A 25,806-nucleotide genomic window follows, 5' to 3' on the forward strand; every position below is an offset into this window, starting at 1 on the left:
TCCTCAATGGTTTTATTAGTCTTTTGCAAAATAAGGTCAAATTTCTCCATAGTTAGAGTACTGCTTAATTGTTGTTTGATGGAGGTAACTTGTTCCTCAAATTCTGTGAGGTCCTTCTGGAGGTATTCAGTTGTAAGTATGATGATGTCCATGGATCTCCTGAGACAACTCTTTCCATGGCTTCCTCTGGTCCATGTTAATTGCGATACACACCATGTCACCAAACAGCACAGTGAGTATCTGTAGCCCTCTATACTGGCCACACACTGATTCCAAGATTGTAGACACCTGTGATGCTAATTAGTGGACACACCTTGATTTAACATGTCCCTTTTTGTCACATTATTTTCAGGGGTACCATCATTTCTGTCCAGGCCTATTTCATGAGTTTTAATTTTTTTAAATTCTGTGGAAGCATGGTTGAAAAGCAATGTCTATATGATGTCCTGAGATCCCAATTCTTCCGTTATTTGCAATTAAGGTCGGCCTTTCAGTCGCACATGAGATATGTGGGTGTAAACAATGCTATTTCGTCTCTACCTTTGATAGGAATCCTTAAATCGCAGGGTCCCCAGGGTCCCATCTCCTCTTTCTATACATACATGCTGATAATAGGGGCAGAATCCGCCATAAACTCGGTTAAAGGGAAATGGGAAAGGCTCATCCCTGATATACAGGGAGAGGAGTGGGAAGAAATTCTGGAGTCTCCGATCGGGGTGTCTCCGTCTAGTAATAACAGAATGATACAGTTATATATCATAAACCAATCATATCTGACTCCGACACGACTTTTTAAGATGGGCCGATTCCGATCATCGGAGTGTTCGAGATGTCATTCATTAGATGCAGACTTTATCCACATGATCTGGCAGTGTCCTATTATCGCACAATATTGGAAAGAAGTGACGTCATTAGTAACTTCCCTGGTACAATCTCCTGCTCCCCTTGAGCCACTGGTTTGTTTGTTTGGGGTATGGGATGAGGAGACATGGGGTCACTATACTGGGATCTTTTTGCGGGAGACACTATTTATGGCATGAAAGGTACTGGCACTGCGGTGGATGGGGGGGCTCATGTCCCTCTCTTAGGATCTGGATCGATTTGGTGAATTCGATTATCCCATATGAACGTACACTGTATCGAAACAGGGGATGCCCGGGTAAATTTGGAAAGATCTGGTAGAGGTGAAATTCCTCTCATCTTACTCTGTAGAGTGGAGACATCGCATGGTGAATAGTTGATTGTGTGAAATCAGGCTGCGAAATAGTAGTTTCTTGTAGTTATAGTTGTAGTTTAGGCTGTGTGCACATGCTGCGGATTTTGCTGCGGATCCGCAGCGTTTCTGGCCCAGCAGGTCCGCAGCAGAATCTGCTGCGTTGTACAGTACCATTTTACTCTATGTAAAATGGAAACCGCTGTGCACATGCTGCGGAATTTTCCGCACGGTTTTGCTGTGGTTTCAAATCCGCAGAAAGAAATGACATGTCAATTCTTTCTGCGGATTCCGCAGCGGTTTACCATCTCCTCCATTGTAGAGGTGATAAACCGCAGGGCAAAACTGCAGGCTAATCTGCAGGTAAACCGCAGGTCTTTTGACCTGAAATTTACCTGCAGATTTTACAAGATCCACGGGGAGAAATCCGCAGCACCTAAAAACTATGTGTGCACATACCCTTAGGAATTTAATTAGGTTTTATTACTTGTGCAATAATAATAATATGAAGGCTTGTACAATTTAACTGGCATTACGTTTTATCCCATATGTAAACCGGAATGTACATTTTGCTTTGCATTTAATATTATGTAGCAATATATATATTCTATACAGTACTTATCACCATATGCAAGTATGTATACTGTATATTCTAATTGTGGTTATTAAACAAATAAAAAAAAGCAATGTCTCACTTTCTTTTGTTCATTTTCATAGATTTTTGATTTATTATTTGTCAGATTCAAGTTATTTCTGTGACCATTGTGGGTTTTTCTGTCATTAAATGAGGGGTACCAGCATTTTGACCACGTGTGTACAAGTGTCTCCAGTATGTTTGGAATTTTGCATGTGTTTTTCAGTTTGTACCCTTGTGATTATTCTATTTTTATTATTATAATAAAATTTGATTGTGGAGAAACCCCATATAATATAATATGATAGGTCATTTGTAGGTGCTACCTGCTTCATCACTTAGCTGACCCTATTCTTTGGGTTCGCAGGGTCTGCTGCTTCACGGCAGCGCTGTTACTCCTGTAAGCTTTCACTTGATAGCACCTACAATTGTCCAAGTCAGATTAAGCAGATCGGAAGTCAGATGAACTGACGCTTGAAAGAGGTGGCATCATATGACAGCGCCACCGTTACAGTCACTGAAATCTTCAGGACAGCCCATACTACTTTTAATGTTCCTCTATGGAGGCTTCATGGCCGTGTGTCATTTTATGAGCCCGTTTGCAATGGCCGTGACTGAATCACAAGAAACATTTTCTTCCATCTCTAAACTTGTAACAATTAAGGTTATTTTGTGTTTTTCCGATTTTGCCACGAGCAGTGTTTTACAGTACCACGAAAGTGAATGAGATTCCTGAAGTCTCGTGCACACGCTTTTTATTTCTTCTTTGCAGATTTCACTCAGTTTCATATCTGCAGCGTGTCAATTCTTTAAGCATTTTTGCACCGTTTTTACTAATTCAACTGGATGGAGAAAAAAAAGCAAAAATACTCTTATTTTACGCAGCGTTTTTCCTGCCAACACACCAGTATTTGCATCAGATATTTTTGGCTGCAAATACTAAATACAGTGGGTAAATTTAAATTTTGTACTCTTTGTTTCAATGCAGACATATGGTAAATTCAAAAAAGTTCAATTTTTTCTCACTAAGGTACACTCTGCACCCCATCTTGACTAAAAAAAAAAAAACAGAAATGTAGAAATCTTTGCAAATTTATAAAAAAAACCAAAACGGTATGTGTGGAGAAACCCATGCACTGCTCATCTCCTGCCCAATACAATCCCAACAGTGAAATATGTGGAACATGGTGGTGGAACCATCATGCTATGGGGGTGTTTTTCAGCTGCCTCTGCAGCCTCTTCCAGAGTGCTCTGGACCTCAGACTTGGCCGAAGGTTCACCTTCCAACAAGAAAATGACCCTAAGCACACAGCTAAAATAACAAAGGAGTGGCTTCAGAACAACTCTGTGACCATTCATGACTGGCCCAGCCAGAGCCCTGATCTAAACCCAACTGAGCATCTCTGGAGAGATCTGAAAATGGCTGTCCACCAACGTTACCATCCAACCTGAGGGAACTGGAGAGGATCTGCAAGGAAGAATGGCAGAGGATCCCCAAATCCAGGTATGAAAAACTTGTTGCATCATTCCCAAGAAGACTCATGGCTGTACTAGCTCAAAAGGTGCTTCTACTCAATACTGAGTAAAGGGTCTGAATACTTATGACCATGTGATATATCAGTTTTTCTTTTTTAATAAATTTGCAAACATTTCTACATTTCTGTTTTTTTCAGTCAAGATGAGGTGCAGAGTGTACATTAATGAGATAAAAAGGAACTTTTTTGAATTTACCAAATGGCTGCAATGAAACAAAGAGTGAAAAATGTAATGGGGTCTGAATATTTTCTGTAGCCACTGTATGTGCACATACCATAAGGGAATACCCAATGTGTGTATTTTTTATTTTTTATGACTTTTATTTGCTAAAAATATTTTTTTTTATTTAATCCCATTTTCTGTATGATTATTCACAATTTTATTTTTTCTTACTAAGGAGACTATATTGATGATTAACCATAATTTATTGTAATAGCGATAAAATAGATGGATTTCAATTCTGCATTTCTAGGGATCGTCTTAGGAAAGCCCTGAGGTTCTAGCTTTTCCTTCTTTAGATCTTGGCTCCCAAAACAAAGGAAAAAGTTAATTATTCAAACGTCACCTAGTCTCCAACTTCTAATCGATGAATGAGTGGCAATTTGTAAGTGTCTGGATGACACCTTATGTAGCCAGCACAGGAACTGTTCTTCTAAGACACCCACTGCATTCTTATGACAGAAGTCTTCAGTCTTGTCTGTCTGGTCAGACCGGTCAATGTAATCTTTCACCTCAGACATCTATCTTTAGCTCTGCCACTCCTCCGCATTCCCTTTATACCACTTCCTTATGTACTTACAAGGTAAGTTCATACAGACGGTGAAGCTGACAGTCCTTATTCTGTCGTTAAAGAAGGAAGAAAAACAGAAGCGATATGGTTCTTGCAATGTTAATGACAATCGTTCAAGTTCCTTTAAGTAATCTTGAGAACAAGGTATAAAACGTCCATGGACTGTGACCCTAATAACCCACCTGCCCTCCTGGTGCCCCCAGCAGTATGAGCCGTCCATGGATGGAGAAGTACAATGACTTTTCTGGTCTCGGGAAACCTCCAGGATTTCACTATTTGGTTTGTGGATTTTATGAACTAAAAGATCCACACAATTTTAACAAAAGTGTTCCGAAGGAATCCTTGTTTAAATTCCGAGAAGGCAAAGACGATTCTGAGAACGCAGGTAACATCTACCTGTGGTGGACACCATGCTCGAGAAGAACCGCGGCTACCCGTTCTATGAGGTCTGATATGCCGTAATTATTAGATATCATACGTTCGTTTTTGAATTTTATAGTTGCATATTGGATTATATTATTTTACTTTTATTTTAATAAGTTAAATTGCTTAATTCTATTTAATCGCCATCTGATTACATAAGGTGTTAACAGAAGACGGAAAGCCATTATATGGTTAAGAGAAGCCACGATTTATAATACTGAATTATAGCCAGCAATCACCGGGCTATATGGAGCATTGTAATAAATCAGGGGAATGGTCATCAGTGGGATTAATCATTGACCAAATTTTCCTTTTCTTGTCTTTTTTGATATTTTCCTTTGTTAAAAAAAGTATAAGGGTATGTTTCCACGGTCAGTAAACGCTGTGGGTTGGACGCTACGTACATCCACAGCGTCCTACCCGCAGCATCAAGATGTTACAGCATAGTGGATGGGATTTCATGAAATCCCATGTCCACTCTGCGTGCACGGATGCCTCCAGCTTCCCTGCGTATATACACATGCAGCTCGTCTTTCCAGACCTCAGCATGTCTATTTATCTTGCGGAGACATATCACCCATATAATGTATTGGACCTAGTAATTCCGCACGGTTCAATAAACACATGCAAAATCACCTGCATTCCAAAGCCGGCAGCGCTTTGGACACAGCGGACATGTGCTGCTTTCAAAACGCTGCCGGTTACTGAACGTTTGGACTTAGACTTAGGGTAGGTAAACGCTGCGGGATGGACGCTGCATAGTTCCTCAGCTTCCAACGCACAGCGGCCAGATGTTACAGCATAGTGGATGGTCCTCTATTCGTCCAGAGATTCCTGCGGATCACCCGCAGAGACTGACATACGGCGCGTCTTTCCAGACCGCAGCATGTCTAATTATTTGCGGAGATGCGAGTCTCCACAGGATAAATTTCACCCAGAGAATGTATTGGCCGCAGTGATTCCTCACAGTTCAATGAACACAGAGGAATCACCTGTGTTCAATAGAGGGCAGCGGTTTGGATGCAGCGGACATGCATTGTGTCCAAAGCGCCTCCGATTCCTGAACTTGTGCATATACCCTGAATAAAACAATGGAGCATGAATGATCCCTTTTGTAAATTATCTGTACTCAAGTACTGTACATTAGTGTCAGAAAATCATTTTTTATAAAGATACCAGTTAGCCGTTTGGTAAAAAAATTAATAGTTTTATGATACATCATATGCATCTCAAAAATACAATTCACAGAATAAGACAAGCAACGATAAGCACAGATAATCTATGTTATTATTTATTATCTCAATTATATATATATATATATATATATATATATATATATATATATATATATATATTTCTTTTTTTAATAAAACCCTATGTAATGGAAGGTTCTGGAGGTTTGCTGACCACCAAAGTATAAACACATTGATTTGAAATGTTTTCTTTCCTGGAAGTGGAGAAACACATGTATTTCCCCTAATGAGGTGACATCTTTGAAGGAGCCTTTGTGTCTTTGGTTACTTGCTCTCCTCTTTCTTGTTTTATTCTGCATATTGTTTGTTCGGTGTCAGCACTTATTAGGCGCACACATTGTGGGTTGTAGCTGAGTAACCAGTTCATGTTGTGGAGATTTATCCTGGATGAGGATTCTGATCCGCCGTCACTCACAGTGTAAGGAAAGACTGCAATAACATCAAATTATCATCCCGCTTTCAGCAGTTTGGTCAGAAACGCCATACTATACTAGCGACATATTATATCACGTCTTGTACAGTGGTGGTCAGTACCGGGGAATCGCAGCGGTTACATGTGGAGCACAGTTGGTACAGCAGAGTCATTTTACACCTCCAGAGTCACTGGGTAAGTCTCTCTCACCTGTAGACTGTAAGCTTTTATGGTCAGTGGGGTCCTCTCTCTTCTGTAGAGTGTGAGCTCTTATGGCCAGCAGGGTCCTCTCTCTCTCCTGTAGAGTGTAAGCTCTTATGGTCAACAGGGTCACCTCTCTTCTGTAGAGTGCAAGCTCTTATGGTCAGCGGGGTCTTCTCTCTCCTGTAGAGTGTAAGCTCTTTTGGTCAGCGGGGTCCTCTCTCTCCTGTAGAGTGTAAGCTCTTATGGTCAGCAGGGTCCTCTCTCTTCTGTAGAGTGTAAGCTCTTATAGTCAGTGGGGTCCTCTCTCTCATTTGTAAAGTGTAAGCTCTTATGGTCAGCGGGGTCCTCTCTCTCCTGTAGAGTGTAAGCTCTTATGGTCAGAGAGGTCCTCTCTCTTTCCTGTAGAGTGTAAGCTCTTATGGTAACTGGGGCCCTCTCTCTCCTGTAGAGTGTAAGCTTTTATGGTCACTGGGGTCCTCTCTCTCCTGTAGTGTTAGCTCTTATAGTCAGCAGGGTCCTCTCTCTCCTGTAGAGTCTAAGCTCTTATGGTCAGCGAAGTCCTCTCTCTTTCCTGTAGAGTGTAAGCTCTTATGGTCACTGGGGCCCTCTCTCTCTTGTAGAGTGTAAGCTTTTATGGTCACTGGGGTCCTCTCTCTCCTGTAGAGTGTAAGCTCTTATGGTCAGTGGGGTCCTCTCTCTCTCTCCTGTAGAGTGGAAGCTCTTGTGGTCAGTGGGGTCCTCTCTCCTGTAGAATATCAGCTCTTTTGGTCTGCTTGTTCTTCTCTATCTCCTCTCCCTTATATGTATTTTACGAGCAATTACAAGCTTTCCAGTAGTGAAATTAATTCTCTAGAAGTCGAATTTTGAGGGATAATTCGGCAAATTTGAATTTGAGAAGATTTGCTCATCTCTAAAATGTAGGCATTCTACATTGTCCTGACTTTCAGACTGTGGTAAATTTACCTATCACCAAAATAGTGTTTTTTGAAAATTCGTATTCAGCCAGAACCGAAAAAATGCATGCTCTGTCTGATGCAATATAGGTGTATTTGCTTGCACATTTTTCGGTGTGGAAAGATTCTCAGCATATGAACACATTATTTTTGCGAATGAACTACATAAAATAAAAAAATGTGCTATAGTTATTATGTCACTGTAGTCATGCAGTGACATCTCTTGCACCAAGTGAGCTGTGCATACACTGGATTATGTCACATAACATACACTGCTCAAAAAAATAAAGGTAACACTAAAACACCACATCTTAGATATCACTGAAAGAACTATTCCAGTTGCAAATCTTTATTCATTACATAGTGGAATGTGTTCAAAACAATAAAACATAAAAATGATCAATGTAAATTAAAATTAATATCCCATGGAGGTCTGGATTTGGAAGGATGCTCAAAATCAATGTGGAAAATCAAATTACTGGCTTATCCAACTTCAGTGAAAATGCCTCAAGACGAGGAAATGATCCTCAGTAGTATGTGTGGCCTCCTTGTGTCTGTATGACCTTCATAAAACCCCTGAGCATACTCCTTATGAGGCAGTGGATGTTCTCCTGAGAGATCCCTTCCCAGACCTGAATTAAAGCATCAGTCAACTCCTGGACAGTCTGTGGGGCAACGTGGCATTGGTGGATGGAACGAGACATGATGTCCCAGATGTGCTCGATTGGATTCAGGTCTGGGGAATGGGCAGGCCAGTCCATAGCATCAATGCCTTCATCATGCAGGAATGGCTGACACACTTCAGCCGCATGAGGCCTAGCATTGCCATGCATCAGAAGGAACCCAGGATCCACTGCGGCTGAATAAGGTCTCACAACGGGTCTGAGGATCTCATCCCAGTACTTAATGGCAGTCAGGGTACCTCTGACTAGCATATGGAGGGCTGTGTGGCCCTCCAAGGAAATACTTCCCCACACCAAACCGGTCACGCTTGAGAATGTTACAGGCAGCAGAATATTCTCCACGGCGTCTCCCGACTCTGTCACGTCAGTCACATGTGCTCAGTGTTAACCTGCTCTTCACTCCTTACTTTGCAACAATTAATATGTTTGCATTGTTTGGACAGCTAGCGCTCATGATTTGGACCAGTTGCATCTAATCAGATGGTCATGCTCACACCTGTTGTCTTTTAGTAGAAATTCTAGGCGCAAATCTCTATCCCAAGCATAGGAATGGACCTTCTGCAAACATGGTATGGAACATTTGTGCTCAGATCTTGTCTTGTATTGAAATAAGGCACAGTAGAAAGACTCAGTATGCTACTGATTCTGCACAGCAGATTAGCATTATAGATTGAGGTTGGGGTTAGATGTGCGGGTCTGCTGCACATCTACAGCACATATCCTACAAAAATCTAAATGTGAACACTGAATTTCTGCCATGGAAATACCTGCTGGGTTTTAATGCTAACGTATGAAAGGAGCAAAAACATAATATATGTGATAGTTTAAAACACCTGAGGAAGCTTCATTGTGGAGCGAAACACATTTTAAATTTATACTGTGTTTATAAATAAACTACTAACCATGTAACTAATCTCCATGTGCAGGTGTATGTTTTTTTGATTGCAAAGCTTCCTACATGGTCACAATTTTCCTCTGAACAAACCATCAGAAACCAAATACCAAAAGTGGAAAAAAGACAGCACTGCAAAGTAAAACCTTGATTTATTCCCCTTGCAATGTTTTAGCAGTATTAGCTTTTTTTCTAGCAAATTTTGGATTATTCTTAGTTTAGATTTTCACCGTTAGACTTTGTGCACACGGAGTCTTTCAGATGCTGACGCACATATTGAGTTTTCCCCGGGTGAAATTGCTTAAAACAAATGTTGGTGGTCATTTTTGCTAAAGTAGCTTTGCTGGTGGTTTCGCATGTGGCACTTAAGAAGTGACATAAGACGAAATATGTGCACAGTGCTGTGCTTAGATTCACATTATGGGCTCTTTTTCAGGTGGATTCCATTTGAAAGTGCTCAAAAGAATGAAAATCAGCATTTCTATGCAAAAACTACTTACTGTGCATGTCTTCAGTCATTTAAACATCTTCTAACAGGTTCAGGTTTCTGAAAAAGCCAAGCGGTTAAGGGAAGTGCCCTGTCCATTCTTCTGGCATTTTCCGCTCTGAAGATGCTCTGTACTTTACAATATAAGTCAATGGGAAAGCTCGAAAGATGCCCAGAAGACGCCTGAGATGTCTTTTTGAACGTTTTGCAATTGTTTTTAAATATTTACCGGTGGTTCCTTCATTATTTAATGGAGTAAAAAAAAAACTACGACTGGAAAATGACATTAAAAAAGAAGTAACAAAAACTATGGGAAACCCTCCAAAAAAAATGCTGGTGGCCAGAACCATTAGTAGAATGCTCAGGAAAAATGTTAGCAGCTGTTATCTCTAAAAGTAACTACATTCCCCTTTTGTATCAGCTTCTTTACTGACATAAGATTGCTTTCAAGGCTGGGAACATAGAGAGGCTGTGTTCTTTCTGCTTTGTGCTGAGGAAACTGGACAGTGGAGGCAGCAGTCTCCCAATCCTTCTGAAGTCATATAGTGACCATTAGCTAAGATGACCTTTTCTGACTTGCCTTCATTAAGGTCAGTGAAGAAATCCTTGTTATTTGTCACTAGCTGAAGAGCCTGGCATTGCCCAGGCATAGTAACTAACTACAGTTGGTTATAACAAATTATAATAATTATATCTATATATATATAAAGCTGAGTGTATAGCCCCGCCCATTCTGCATAGCCACATTCACTATAATATCCCACATCATCCCGTCAGCCAGAGCAACCGGACTACTACCACTAATATCCCATATCATCCCGTCAGCCAGAGCCACCGGACTACTACCCCTAATGCCCCACATCATCCCATTAGAGACACCGGACTACTACCCCTAATATCCCACATCATCCCGTCAAAGCCACCGGACTACTACCCCTAATATCTCATATCATCCCATCAGCCAGAGCCACCAGACAACTACTACTGATATCCCACATCATCCCGTCACAGCCACGTACTACTACCCCTAACATCCCACATCATCCTGTCAGAGTCACCGGACTACTACCCCTAATATCCCACCTCATCCTATCAGCCAGAGCCACCGGACTACTACCCCTAATATCCCACATCATCCCATCAGCCAGAGCCACCAGACAACTACTACTGATATCCCACATCATCCCGTCACAGCCACGTACTACTACCCCTAACATCCCACATCATCCTGTCAGTCACCGGACTACTACCTCTAATATCCCACATCATTCGATCAGAGCCACCTGACTACTACCCCTAATATCCCACCTCATCCTATCAGCCAGAGCCACCTGACTACTACCCCTAATATCCCACATCATCCCGTCAGCCAGAGCTACCGGACTACTACCCCTAATATCCCACATCACCCCATCAGCCAGAGCCACCGGACAACTATCACTAATATCCCACATCATCCTGGGGTCAGAACCAGAACGCTGAGTGGAACAACCCTAACTTCCATCCGGGGATTCCTTTAAGAGAGGCCTGGCATCAGAACCAGAGTGTTGAGTGAATTTTCCCTGACTTGCATACCAATGATCCCTTTAATAGAAGCCTGGGGTGAGAATCAGAGCACTGAGGGATTTACCCTCACTTCCATACCAAAGATCCCTTTAAGAGAGGCCTGGGGTCAGTACCAAAGCGCAGTTTGGAATTGACCTCACTTCCATACTGGGGATCCCTTTAAGAGGGGCCTGGGGTCAGAATCAGAGCGCAGAGTGGATTTGCCCTCACTTCCATACCAGGGATCCCTTTAAGAGGGACCTGGAGTCAGAACCAGAGGGCTGAGTGGAATTGCCCTGACTTCCATACCAATGATCGCTTTAAGAGAGACTGGGGTCAGAACCAGAGCGCTGAGTGGAATTGTTCTAACTTCCATACCGAGGATCCCTTTAAGAGAGCCTGGGATCAGAACCAGAGCACTGAGTGGATTTGTCTTGACTTGCATACCAATGATCCTTTTAATCGAATCCTGGGGTCAGAATCAGAGCGCTGAAGGATTTGCCCTAACTTCCATGCAGGAGATCCCTTGAAGAGAGCCTGGGGTCATTACCAGAGCATTTGAAGGCAATTGCCCTGACTTCCATACCGGGGATGCCTTTAAGAGAGCCTGGGGTCAGAACCAGAACGCTGAGTGGAATTGCCCTAACTTCCATATCGGGGATCCCTTTAAGAGATGCCCGGAGTCAGAACCAAAGCGCTAGATGGATTTGCCCTGACTTTCATACCAATGATCCCTTTAAGAGAGGCCTGGGGTCAAAACCAAAGCGCTGGATGGATTTGCCCTGACTTCCATACCAATGATCCCTTTAATAGAAGCCTGGGGTCAGAATCAGAGCACTGAGGGATTTGCCCTAACTTCCACACCAGAGATCTTTTTAAGAGAGGCCTGGGGTCAGTACCAAAGTGCAGAGTGGATTTGCTTTCACTTCCGTACTGGGGATCCCTTTAAGAGGGGTCTGGGATCAGAACCAGAGCGCTTAGTGGAATTGCAGTAACCTCCATACCAATGATATGTTTAAGGCCTCTTTCACACATCCGTTTTGCGCCGTCAGGCGAGATCCGGCTTTTTTTTGTAAAACCGGATCCAGCGAAATGCAATGCCGGATCCGGTTTTTCCCCATTGACTTGTATTAGCGCCGGATCGCGCCGGATGGCATTGCGGTGCGTCCATTTTTTGCCGGATCTGGCTATTTGTCTCATTCCGGCGTCTGGAAAAAACGGCTACTGTAACGTCTTTTGTCTCCGGCGAAAAAGCCGGCTTTTTGCCACAATGAAAGTCTATGGGCGCCGGAATGCGCCGGATCCAGAAAAAGACGGATCCAGCCACCGGATCCGTTTTTTTAAGTCTGCGCATGCTCAGATCCAATTGGCCAGCCCCCAGGAAACAGATATAACCTGCTAGACGGATCCGGCAGAAAAACGGATCCGTTTCTACAGTTGTCCAAAATTTACGCCGGATCCGTTTTTTCTAAAAATAGCCAGATCCTGCTTAACGGCAAAAAACTGATGTGTGAAAGTAGCCTAAGAGACCTTGAGGTCAGAACCACAGAGCTGAGTGGAACGGTCCTAACTTCCATACTGGATATCCCTTTAAGAGAGGCCTGGGATCAGTACCAAAGCACAGAGTACATTTGCCCTCACTTCAGTACCGGGGATCCCTTGGGGTCTGGGGTCAGAACCAGAGTGCTTAGTGGAATTGCCCTAACTTCCATACCAATGATCCCATTAAGAGACCCTGGGGTCAGAACCAGAGCACTGAGTGGAGCGGTCCTAACTTCCATACCGGGGTTCCCTTTAAGAGAGGCCTGGGGTCAAAACCAAAGCACTGGATGGATTTGTCCTGACTTCCATACCAATGATTCCTTTAATAGAAGCCTGGGGTCAGAATCAGAGCCCTGAGGAACTTGCCCTAACTTCCATACCAGAGATCCCTTTAAGAGGGAAGATGTGCCTATGGGATGGAGGATGTGTGATGGGTATATGGACAGGGAGGGGGTGATTCATTTCTGTCATGTGCTCTCTGCTCCTTTCTGGGGGGCAGACAATGGCTGAGAGCTTATGTTCCCGGGAATGCTAGATTCCGCCCACCTGGTCAGTGTCTGCAGAGGTGTTGTGGAGTGTGAAAACTGTTGCTCATAGCAACCAATCACAGTTTATCTTCTTTTAAACATCTCTGGTGAAATGTGAAATGAAAGATGCTTCGTGATTGGTTGGTGATACACACATACACATACATTCAATTTTATATATATAGTTATGGCTGCTTGCATCATAATCTATACACCATATATGTTTTGCAGATGGGCCTGTACTGGCATTAAATGCAGCTTCAACACATGCAGAATCTTCCTTTACATCTGTTTTAACCCTTTGATGACTGTTCTGCTTTTTAGGGTGTGTGCACACGGATTTTGCTGCGGATCCGCAGCGTTTCTGGCCCAGCAGGTCCACAGCAGAATCTGCTGCGTTGTACAGTACCATTTTACTCTATGTAAAATAGAAACCGCTGTGCACATGCTGCGGAATTTTCCGCGCGGTTTTGCTGCGGTTTCAAATCCGCAGAAAGAAATGACATATCACTTCTTTTCTTCGGATTCCGCTGCGGTTTACCATCTCCTCCATTGTAGAGGTGATAACTGCAGGGCAAAACCGCAGCCTAATCCGCAGGTTAACCGCAGGTCTTTTAACCTGAAATTTACCTGCAGATTTTTCAAAATCCTCGGAAAGAAATCCGCAGCACCTAAAAACTACGTGTACACATACCCTTAAGCTGACTCATTCTTTCTTTTCAAATTCTGCAGTCTGATTTAAGGTGGCCAGGCTTTTTACAGACAAAACATTCCTAAGTTGCTCTTATAATTAGGGAAATCCTGTGTCTTTAACCCCTTCATGACCCATCCTATTTTGACCTTAATGACCTGGCCATTTTTTGCAATTCTGACCAGTGTCCCTTTATGAGGTAATAACTCAGGAACGCTTCAACGCATCCTAGCGATTCTGAGACTGTTTTTTCGTGACATATTGGGCTTCATGGTAGTGGTAAACTTAGGTCGATAATTTTTGCGTTTATTTGTGAAAGAAATGGAAATTTGGTGAAAATTTTGAAAATTTCACAGTTTTCAAATTTTAAATTTTTATTCTGTTAAACCAGAGCGTTATGTGAGACAGAATAGTTAATAAATAACATTTCCCACATGTCTACTTTACATCAACACAATTTTGGAAACAAAATTTTTTTATTTTTTTTGTTAGGAAGTTATAAGGGTTAAAAGTTGACAGCGATTTCTCATTTTTACAGCAAAATTTACAAAACCATTTTTTTTTAGGGACCATCTCACATTTGAAGTCACTTTGAGGGGTCTATATGGCAGAAAATACCCAAAAGTGACACCATTCCAAAAACTCCACCCCTCAAGCTACTCAAAACTACATTCAAGAAGATTATTAACCCTTCAGGTGCTTCACAGGGACTAAAGCAACATGGAAGGAAAAAATGGACATTTTAATTTTTCCAACAAAAACTTTCTTTTAGCCTCAGTTTTTTCATTTTCATATGGGTAACAGGATAAAATGTATCCTAAAATTTGTTGGGCAATTTCTCCTGAGCACGCTGATACTTCATATGTGGTCATAAACCACTGTTTGGGCACACGGCAGGGCTCAGAAGGGAAGGAGCGCCATTTGACTTTTTGAATGGAAAATATGCTGGAATATTTATCGGTTGCCATGTCGCGTTTGGAGAGTCCCTGTGTGTCTAAACATTGGAGCTCCCCACAAGTGACCCCATTTTGGAAACTAGACCCTCCAGGGAACTTATCTAGATGCATAGTGTATACTTTGAACCCCCAGGTGCTTCACAAATTGATCCTTAAAAAAAAGTACTTTTTTCACAAAAATGTTCTTTTAGCTTCAGTTTTTTCATTTTCACATGGGCAACAGGGTAAAATGGATCCTAAAGTTTGTTGGGTAATTTCTCCTGAGTACATCGATACCTCATATGTGGTCATAAACCACTGTTTGGGTGCACGGCAGGGCCCAAAAGGGAAGGAGCGCCATTTGACTTTTTGAATGGAAAATTAGCTCCAATCGTTAGTGGACACCATGTCTTGTTTGGAGAGCCACTGTGTGCCTAAACTTTGAAGGTCCCCCACAAGTGACCCCATTTTGGAAACTAGACCCTCCAGGGAACTTATCTAGATGCATAGTGAGCACTTTGAACCCCCAGGTGCTTCACAGAAGTTTATAACGCAGAGCCGTGAAAATAAAAATATTTTTTTTTCCTCAAAAAATGATTTTTTAGCCTGCTAATTTTTATTTTCACAATGGTAACAGGAGAAATTGGACCCCTACAGTTGTTCTCCAGTTTCTCCTGAGTACACTGGTACCCCATATGTGGGGGGAGCCACTGTTTGGGCACACGCTGGGGCTCAGAAGGGAAGTAGTGACGTTTAGAAATGTCGACTTGATGGAATGGTCTGCAGGCGTCATGTTATGTTTGCAGAGCCCCTGATGCACCTAAACAGTGGAAACCCCCCCACAAGTAGCCCCGTTTTGGAAAATAGACCCCCTAAGGAACTTATCTAGATGCATAGTGAGCACTTTGAACCCCCAAGTGCTTCACTGAAGTTTATAACGCAGAGCCGTGAAAATAAAAAATATTTTTTGTCCTCAAAAAATGATTTTTTAGCCCACAATTTTTATTTTCACAAGGGTAACAGGAGAAATTAGACCTCAAAAGTTGTTGTGAAATTTTTCCTGAGTACGCTGATACCCCATATGTGGGGGTAAACCACTGTTTGTGCACACGTTGGGGCTCAGAATGGAGGGACCACTGTTTGACTTTTTGAATGCAAAATTGGCTGGAATAAATGGTGGCGCCATGTCATGTTTGGAGATCCCCTGATATGCCTAAACAGTGGAAACCCCTCAATTCTAACTCCAAACCTAACCCCAACACACCCGTAACCCTAATCTCAATCCTAATAAACCTAACCACAACCCTTACCCCAACACACCCCTAACCCTAATCCCAACTCTAATCCTAACCACAAGCCTAACCCCAACCCACCCCTAACCCTAATATTAACCCTAATTCCAACCCTAACCCTAATCACAACCCTAGCCCTAATCCCAACCCTAATTCCAACCCTAACCCTAATTCCAACCCTAACCCTAATTCTAACCCTAATTCCAACTCTAACTCTGATTCCAACCCTAACCCTAATTCCAACCCTAACCCTAATTCCAGCCCTAACCCTAATTCCAACCCTAACCCTAATTCTAACCGTAACCCTAATTCTAACCCTAACGGAAAAATAAAAATATTTTCTTTATTTTATTATATGTCCCTACCTATGGGGGTGATAAACGGGGGGTTTATTTACTTTCTTTTATTTTGATCACTGTGAGAGTTTCTCACAGTGATCAAAATAAATGAATGAATCTGCAGCCGGCAGATTCCAGCAGGCGCACTGCGCATGCGCCCGCCGTTTTCCAAGATGGCGGCGCCCATGATGCAGAACACCGGGATGGCCAGATGGACAGGAGGTACCGGGGACTGTGAGGGGGGAAACAGAAGGCTGGAGGAGCAGAGGGAAGGGGGACGAGAGCTGATGATGACTGCGATGGCCGATCGCTGCCATCAGTCGGTGGCGGCAGCCATTTGGCGCCGTCAGTCGGTGGAGGGGGGGTCTGACTGGTGTCTCCAGCCATGGCCGATGCTATTGCCGCATTGGCCATGGCTAGATTGTAATATTTCACCAAATTTCATTGGTGAAATATGACGATCACACTGCGCATGCGCCCGCCATTTTCCAAGATGGCGGCGCCCATGATCCGGGACGGCAGGACACCGGGAGCAAGAGCGGGACATAGGAGGTACCGGAGAGGGGGAGGGGGAATCAGACTGCGGGCGGAAGCGGAGGGAAGGGGAGGGGGAGCATATTGTGACAGCAGCGGCCAATCGCTGCTGCCAGCCGGTGTGGGGGGGTTAAATTAGTGTCTCCAGCCATGTCCGATGCTACTGCAGCATCGGCCATGGCTGGATTGTAATATTTCATCAAATTTCATTGATGAAATATTACTATCGCTCTGATTGGCTGTTTCACTTTCAACAGCCAATCAGAGTGATCATAGCCACATTGGGGCTAAGCCACCCCCCCTGTGGTGAAGCATAAAGGGTCCTCTGTGTGCGGGTTGGGTGACCTTTCAATGACCCCGGTCACCCGACCCGCAGGAGGCTGATTAATACCATGACGCCTACGTAGGCATCATGGGTCGTTTAGGCACGACTTTTCATGACGCCTACGTAGGCGTCATGGGTCGGGAAGGGGTTAATGTTGTTTCTGCTCTGGATTTATTGCTGCCTACATGCTGCGTTTTTCTCTTGAATTCATCCACAAGTTTGCCTTTAACATACTCTAGTGTCAGCTCATCATCTGGCCGTGCATCTAGTGCAGTCACAAGTGTGTCATAACTCTCTGCAAGACCACTTAATTGAAGTGCAGCAGCATGAAAATCTTTACTTTCTTCTCCAATACCCCTGAGACGCTCAACAATCTCCAGGGTGTTTCTTATATAGTCCTGCATATTCTGTCCATCACTTAGCTTAGACTGGTGCAGCTTTCTCATGAGATAAAGCTTATTGCTGAGATTTGATATTTCATGCACTTTCTGTAACTCATCCCACATCTCCTTTGCAGCTGCACAGTTGCATATATGCACAGTCTGATTATCATCTACACTGAGGGAGATTGTGCTTTGTGCTTTCTGATCCTTCTGTAGCCAATCATCTGGTAATGGATGTTCCTGAGTATCTTTCCACGTACCTTCTCTTATGAGCAGCATCTTCACCTTGAATTTCCAGGACTGGTAGTTCTGGTTAGTAAGGCTTGGCACTGAGAACTTGACAAGATTGCTGCTAGTGGACATCTTCTCTATTGCTCTGTACTGCTTTTGCTCTGGGCTTCTATTGCTGTGATACTGTGGGGACGTTGACCTGACAGAGAAATCTGCTTTTAGTAAAAGGCAGAGGGAATAATTCAGTGTAGAAATAGAGGCACTGAGAAGAAGGAAAAAGGGTGCCGTATTGAGTGTGACCATTAGAGGGCAGTGGGGAGCACAGAAGAGAGTGGTTACATAACTGCCACAGGTCAAGTTCACACTCATTGGTCAAAGGTGACTGTCAGGTAACAGTGGGCGGAGCTACCTAGGCTGGGAGTATAAAGGCTGGGAGAAGCTTCCAGAAAGTCCAGTCAGCCAGGGGAGCTTACTAGAAAGGAGGGCCTGCTGCACAGTAGAGAGCCCTCAGAGAGCACCAGACAGTAGAGACGGTCACGGGGGGTGTCCCAGGAACACAGAAGCATCAGATGGAGAGAGTCTGAGTAGAATAGGTACCGGTGTACTTTCAACGGCGTAGCGCTGTGGTGGAAGTGCCTAGGGCAGCCACAGTGAGGAGAACAGTAGAGGACACCACTACGGTGGCACAGAGGCATCTAAGGTACCCTGGTCTGTGTGAGGAAAAGTGTACAGTCCTGTATAAAAGTATGGACATCGGCAAAGTTGGTGAATAAAACCAAACCTGTTGAAATACAGTACTGTCTCAGTCTCCAGTCTGTTTACGCTAAGAAGTGGGTCACCCCCCCAATTCTGTGGGATCAGCACACCTCTCCACCGCATCATCGCCTCATCTCCCTCAGCCCTGCCCGAAACCCTACAATACTCTGGGGTTCTGTGTCACTCTGGGCCCATAACCTGTTGGCAGCGGATTATTCAGGATACTCTCCAAGCGTGTGACAACAGAGCTTCTTTATTCAGGAACCAACAGTAATATTATATGATAAGCTTATTAGATCAGGAATAAATCATGTGTGTATCTGTGTATGAGAGAAGCAGCCCGCTGTACAAATGATTTATTCCTGGTCTATTAAGCTTATCATACATTTTTCCTGTTTGTTCCTCAATAAAGAAGCTCTGTTGTCACACACTTTGAGAATATACTGAATAATCCACTGCCAACAAAAGAAATGCCACCTTTTCTTGAACTCGGTGGGTTCTCCTGAGTTTAAAAGATGTGTGCACAATGCACAGAGTCTTACTGGAGGAGTCGAGTACCCGGAGATGATTCACAGCCGGTGTGCTGAGCTGTTATAGAGACGTCAACCTATAATAATGAAAAAAACAATGATACAGACGCTGTTTTTGTTTTTCACATTTCTCAAGAAAATAAAAAGTGATCAAAAGCTGTATATATATATTCTACAGTTTATCCAATAAAAACTGCAGCTCGTTTCATAAAACCCTCACACAGACCTGTAAAGGGAAAATCGAAAAGGTCATGTTTTCTACTTACAGCACAAAAACAAATATTTTCTTTAAGATTTATTTATTGTGCTAAATTTGATAGCGGATACATACCGCCCTATCCACGTTCAGCGTGTATCACACACCGGCTGCACAACTTAATTTCAGAGAAAAATATAGTTTAATGGCTGTTGTGGACCGAGCAGTACAGGAGACTAGTCGGACAGGCCGCGTCCCTGGTGTCTTCTCCCCGCCCGCTGCTCTTGATTGATAGATCTCTCCCTCTACCTGCCCGCAGGGAGAGACCTGTCACTCCATGGCAGAAAGCTGGAAGAAGATGTTGGGGACCAACCTGTATGATTAGTCTTTTCTGTGGCTTGTTCCCCAACAGCACTCGGACTGAAAATCTTGTTGAGTGATCAAGCTTCTAGTCCCATAGATTGTAAAAGTTCTAAAAGATCTAGGGGTCCTAACAAGCCTCCAGCAATCACAAATTTATCACATTTTCTTTGGCTAGCTAAGGCTGGTTTCACATTTGCGTTTTTTAGCGCTGGAAAAAAACGCATATGTGCGCATGCGTTTTTTCCCCTATATTATGGGTGCGCATACCTGCGCGCTTGTAAGCGCATGTATGCGATTTTCATGCGCTGCGTTTTTTTGGGGTGTGCGTTTGTATTTTCCAGACGCAGCATGTTGCATTTTTTGGCCCTGCAAAAAAGCGCATGCGCACATATGCGCACGTTTTGCGCTAAAAATGGCCATTATAGCCTATGGATGCGCATATGTGCGCACTGGCATGCTCATGTATGCGTTTTTTTGCATATGCGTTTTTTTTTTTAACCATGGAATTTAGGGGTTTGGCTTAGAGTTAGGGTTAGTTAAGGGGGTTTAGGGTTAGGGTTAGGGTCAGGGTCAGGGTTAGGGTTGGGGTTTGGGTCAGGGTTAGGGTTAAGTATGGTTTGGTTAAGGGTTAGGGTCAGGGTTAGGGTCAGGATTAGGGTTAAGTATGGTTTGGTTAAGGGTTAGGGTCAGGGTTAGGGTTAGGGTTAGGGTTAGGGTCAGGGTTAGGGTTAAGTATGGTTTTGTTAAGGGTTAGGGTCAGGGTTAGGGTCAGGATTACGGTTAAGTATGGTTTGGTTAAGGGTTAGGGTCAGGGTTAGGGTTAGGGTTAGGGTTAGGGTCAGGGTTAGGGTTAAGTATGGTTTTGTTAAGGGTTAGGGTCAGGGTTAGGGTCAGGATTAGGGTTAAGTATGGTTTGGTTAAGGGTTAGGGTCAGGGTTAGGGTTAGGGTTAGGGTCAGGGTTAGGGTTAGGGTTAGGGTCAGGGTTAGGGTTAAGTATGGTTTTGTTAAGGGTTAGGGTCAGGGTTAGGGTTAGGGTTAGGGTCAGGGTTAGGGTTAGGGTTAGGGTCAGGGTTAGGGTTAGGGTTAGGGTCAGGGTTAGGGTTAGGGTTAGGGTCAGGGTTAGGGTTAGGGTTAGGGTTAGTTAGGGTTTAGGGTTTGGGTTAGGGTTAAGTATGATTTGGTTAAGGGTTAGGGTCAGGGTTAGGGTTAGGGTTAGGGTCAGGGTTAGGGTTAGGGTTAGGGTCAGGGTTAGGGTTAGTAAAGTCATGGTTTGGGTTAGTGTGAGGGGCCACCTAATGTTGGAAAAAAACGCAAACGCGGTAAAAACGCACTAAAAACGCATACAAACGCATAAAAGCGCTGCGTTTTTTTCATGCATGCTCATAAAAATGCTTGAAAAAAACGCAGCAGTTGTATGCTTTTGTATGCGTTTTTTCAATGCGTTTTTTTGCGGGAAAAACGCGCTGCAAAAAAAAGCAAGTGTGAAACTAGCCTAATAAAAATGAAAAACAATAAAAGATTGATGTATATTATTTTTCACATCTGCTCAAAGAAATAAAATAAAATGTGAAAACATAAATGAAAAACAAAACATGACTAAATCATTCTGTGGCAGGTTAGTTGTTCTCTGAGCGCTGGGTTATATCTTTTTCATGTTTTTATGATACTTTAACCCCTTTCCGACATCATGCGCAATATTTACGTACGCCGATGTTGGACACCCTCCCTTTGATGTGGGCTCTGGCAGTGAGCCCGATCTATCAATAACAAAAAGATTAAGCTGATCGCTAAACAGTGTAGCGAAAAAAAGTCAAAACGCCAGAATTTTGATGCAATAACGGACGATCAAAAGAACATATCTGCACCAAAATGGTATCATTAAAAATGTCAGGTCAGCACGCAAAAAATAAGCCCTCACCCAACCTGAGATCACAAAAAATGGAGACACTACGGGTATCGGAAAATGGCGCAATTTTTTTTTTTAAACAAAGTTTGGATTTTTTTTTCACCACTTAGATAAAAAAGAACCTAGACATGTTTGGAGTCTATGAACTTGTAATACAAATTTCAAAAACTGACCATCACATCCAAGCATAAGCATAGTGCGAACAGGTGCTTAACGTAGAGTCACCAACTCATATACATTCAAACAGAAAAGGAAGCACACTGTAGCGCCATAACATGCAAACATGAAAAATGAATAGCAATACTGCATTAGAAGTATGAAAAATTGAGAAAGTTTGGTGCATAAAATGGCCACGTTATGTGTACCTGGAAGCCACGGTAAGGCATTTCTCGTTTTCCAGGACCATATCTAATGCCTATCCTCACTTAGACTGAAGTCTTCATCTGAATGGGAACCTATGTAAATCCTCTGTTTAGACTGAAACTCTGAGGGTTAAGGGGTTAAGGCAATGTTCTCACAATTCGCCTTTGGTGAGTTTTCGATAAATTATGTTACTTGTGCTTTTTTATTGTGTTTTTATCACCTTTTTGATGGTTTTCTTGGTGTGTCATGCTTTAAATAAAGGTGCATTTTTTTGGTAATTCCTTGCATTTGACTTTGACAAAACTTTATTAGGATTCAGTGCTTTCAGTCAAAGAAGAGGGTTGGAACTACATGGATAAGAAATATCTGAAAAGTTTCACTTAACTACTTAGCAACATATAGAGGGGGAACCCAGCGCCTGATTAGCTTATTTGAATAAAGAAGGATTTCGAGCAAATACAGCAATGGATTGAAGCTCTAAAATGACAAATTTCACCAGTTGGGACAATTTTTTTCCATTACTTAAGTACATGTATTTGGGGGTAAAAATCATTTTTGCAATTGAAGTTCATTAAAAATGTTACACTCTGGCTTTGACAGGCTCTTTATTTTCATGCACATTCAACTTTGAGATGGGCTTTAGTCATTAATCAGCTGAGAAGTGCTAAGAAAAAGACAGGGAAAAAAAGAGCTAAAATTCTCCATCAGACCGTGACAGATTCTCAGTTAATTCATTCTTCAGCAGGCAATTAACATTGTAAGGCCGGGGGTCACACTAGCGATAAATACGGACGAGTATTCATCTATGGGGCAGCTCCCATCATCACCGTTTTTTTTCTCGGTTGTATTCTACATGCGACTTTACAGCATGCTGTGATTGTCACTGACACTCGGCCGAGTCTTGGCAACTTGCATCCATACAAGTCTATGGGTGCGAGTGAGACAACGCACATCACCCCGGCCTAACCCAGAGGTTTTAAAAGGCAAATGGTGCAAAATTTTTAATGAAACCCAAATGCAAAAATAATTTTTAGTCCCAATTATATTTGTATTTAAATAATAATAGAAAAGTTAATAAAGGTGAACAACCTGGCGAGGTGCGGTGCTTAGGTTCTACTCTCAATTTGGGCTGCTTGACTCCATACTTCATTGTCACTTTATGTGGTAATTACTCTCGAGCGCTTCTATGTATGCCCATGATTCTGAAAATGGGATTTTGTGATGCAATGTACTTATGTTAGTAATTAACTTAGTTTGATATGTTTTCAAAAAATTTGTGAAAATATCAGAAATTTGATGAAACCTTTTAATGCTTATACTCTTAAAGCAGACCAATAATATAGACCAATAAATGTCAGTAAACTTGTGCTTCTTCATACACATTCTTTTTCCGCATTTTAAAAACAATTGCATGCATTTCAAGCCCTTGCATGTTGTTTCTTATGGATGTTTTTTTTTCTAATTGTGTACCTGTGTTTTTCCTGCCATTTTTGTAGCCCTGGAGAGAAGTCTATGGAAGAAAAACACCATACCTAGAGCTACAGTAAAAAAAAACACCATACCTAGAACTACAGTAAAAAAGCACCATACCTAGAGCTACAGCAAAAAAACACCATACCTAGAGCTACAGTAAAAAAAACACCATACCTAGAACTACAGTAAAAAAGCACCATACCTAGAGCTACAGCAAAAAAACACCATACCTAGAGTTAGAGCTACAGTAAAAAAATCAAACACCTATGTAGAGCAAAAAGAAGTCCTCCAAACAGAGTAATGACAGGAAAGTAGCGATCCCCGTCCCCAGCGATGTTGCTGGTGAGATCTGCCTGTGTGGCAGCTCACTAGCGACCACTTAGCGATGCACCAGCGATCCTGACCACGTCATATTGCTGGTCGGGATCGCTGGTGCATCGCTAAGTGTGACAGTACCTTTAAGGAAAGTGAACTTCCAACTCCTGACATATTATCTACGTGCCATAAACTGAGACAATGTTCTGAGAAGTAAGGCTAAATACACACTGGGTGTTTTTGCAGCGTTTTCTCTGCAGCAAAACCTGAGAGCTTGGCAGGAAAGAACCTGTGGCAAAAACTCTGGCTTTGCTGCGTTTTTGTGGTGATTTTGGTACGGTTTGGTGTGTTTTTTCATGATTTTTTTTTTCATTTAATTCAGTGTGTGAAAAACGCTGAGAAAAACACTGAAGGAAGTGACATGCTCTATGTCCAAAAAACTAGGGAAAGCACAAAATCCTGATGACAAAAAAAACAATGTGTGTGCATGAGATTTCTGAAATCTCATAGGCTTTGCTGTATCTGTAAAATGCAGCTGAAAATTAGCAGAAAAATGCCCAGTGTGAACATAGCCTAAAAGTACAAAGCAACTGGGAGATTTTTATACTCATCCTGAATAGGACTTGTGCACAACATACACCCTGTGGGAATAAACAAGCCAGAAATAGGAGGAAACCAATATGGCTAAATAGAGCTGTAAGGGGCGCAATAAGTGACAAAAAGAAAGGGTTTAGAAAGCAAGAGGGAGGAGACGAGGAAATAATACAAGAGGGAGGAGACGAGGAAATAATACAAGAGGGAGGAGACGAGGAAATAATACAAGAGGAAGGAGGTGAGGAAATAACAAACAAAACTTTTTATAATAGAAGTCTATGATTGACACATTCTACAATATGTCTATAAAGTGTCATACATAAGAGCCCGCCGTGGGAGGCAATCTGTGTATCCTACACATTTGTAAAGATAATGAAAAAATAATTAAAAAGCGACTAGCTAACAATAATCACTTCTGTGATCCACTAGTGTGACACTGGTGTCTACCGTTATATGGGCAGCGTACGGGGGTCATATTGGTACCTGTATAATAGTCTTTATTCAGTAATAGTTGGTGGTACCATGGAATCACTTGAAGCCAAAGTGTTTCAGTAACATTTCTTCATTAGGCTTAGGCTACAAGTCTGCAGTCACATAGAGTGACTGCAGACTTCTGAATCCTTACATCGTGCGCACTGCGCTGTTAGTTTTCTCTGGTGCCGATTCTGGAAGCGGACGGGTGCGTCAGCACAAGTATGTGCGGTCACATGCCAACTAAACGTGTGCGGCTTCACTCAATGCAAGTGTATGGAGAGAGACCCGACATGTCTTGTTGGAATGTGGCAAGTCTGACACTTGCTGGTGCCAGCACCATAAAATCCTCACAGGGCGCAATATGAGGATTCACAAGTCTGCAGTCATATAGGCTGACTGCACACTTGGAGCTTAAGGCCGGAGAACCCCTTTAACTAGACTATATTCTGGAGCACCGTTTTTAATTTCGCCCAAGATGACCCAGCTGCCCCTGTACTCCCCTCTTAGAGATCCGCCATACAGTTACAGCAGTAAAGACATATGTTTCTAAGTTTGTGAATATTATTTGTGCACATTTTACTCACATTGAAAATTGTAACCTGAATTTATAATCTCTCTTTTTTTTTTGGCAGAAAAGTGTAAAGGAAGGAATTCTGCTGAAACAGACCAGCTCCTTTCAGCGATGGAAGAGACGCTACTTCAAGCTCAGAGGACGGACATTGTACTACGCCAAAGACTCAAAGGTGGCAAACTCTACAATAACTTCCGGTTTTCGATGCATCAAAATATTACAATAATTAACTCGTTTCCGGTAATAAAGGAAATCAGTTGTCGCAGGCTTCTTCTAGGGCATGACAAGACGATCTATTAAGAATATTCTCATTAAAAGGAATGGGCTATACACTACATGTTCTGTTTCTCATCCATTACCTGCAACGGGGCATCCATTGCTAACATTATTCACATACACAATCGTCATTACACTTTTAAAACACATCTGCTCACAGCTGTC

The 25,806-nt window shown here is 42.6% G+C and overlaps 1 protein-coding gene across 4 annotated transcripts in view; it reads left to right on the forward strand.

Moving 5' to 3' along the window:
• The window catches only part of LOC141087528 (diacylglycerol kinase eta-like), a 293,759-nt gene that overhangs the window by 142,494 nt on the left and 125,459 nt on the right, over window positions 1-25,806 (forward strand). For all 4 annotated transcript variants that reach the window (XM_073573095.1, XM_073573091.1, XM_073573094.1 and 1 more), the window contains exon 3: window positions 25,427-25,537. In XM_073573095.1, the coding sequence (XP_073429196.1) occupies window positions 25,427-25,537 (111 nt within the window). The remainder of the gene's footprint in view (window positions 1-25,426; window positions 25,538-25,806) is intronic.

The sequence above is a fragment of the Dendrobates tinctorius genome, unplaced genomic scaffold, assembly GCF_039654945.1.
Source record: "Dendrobates tinctorius isolate UK_male_01 unplaced genomic scaffold, ASM3965494v1 ptg000034l, whole genome shotgun sequence".
Taxonomy (NCBI): domain Eukaryota; kingdom Metazoa; phylum Chordata; class Amphibia; order Anura; family Dendrobatidae; genus Dendrobates; species Dendrobates tinctorius.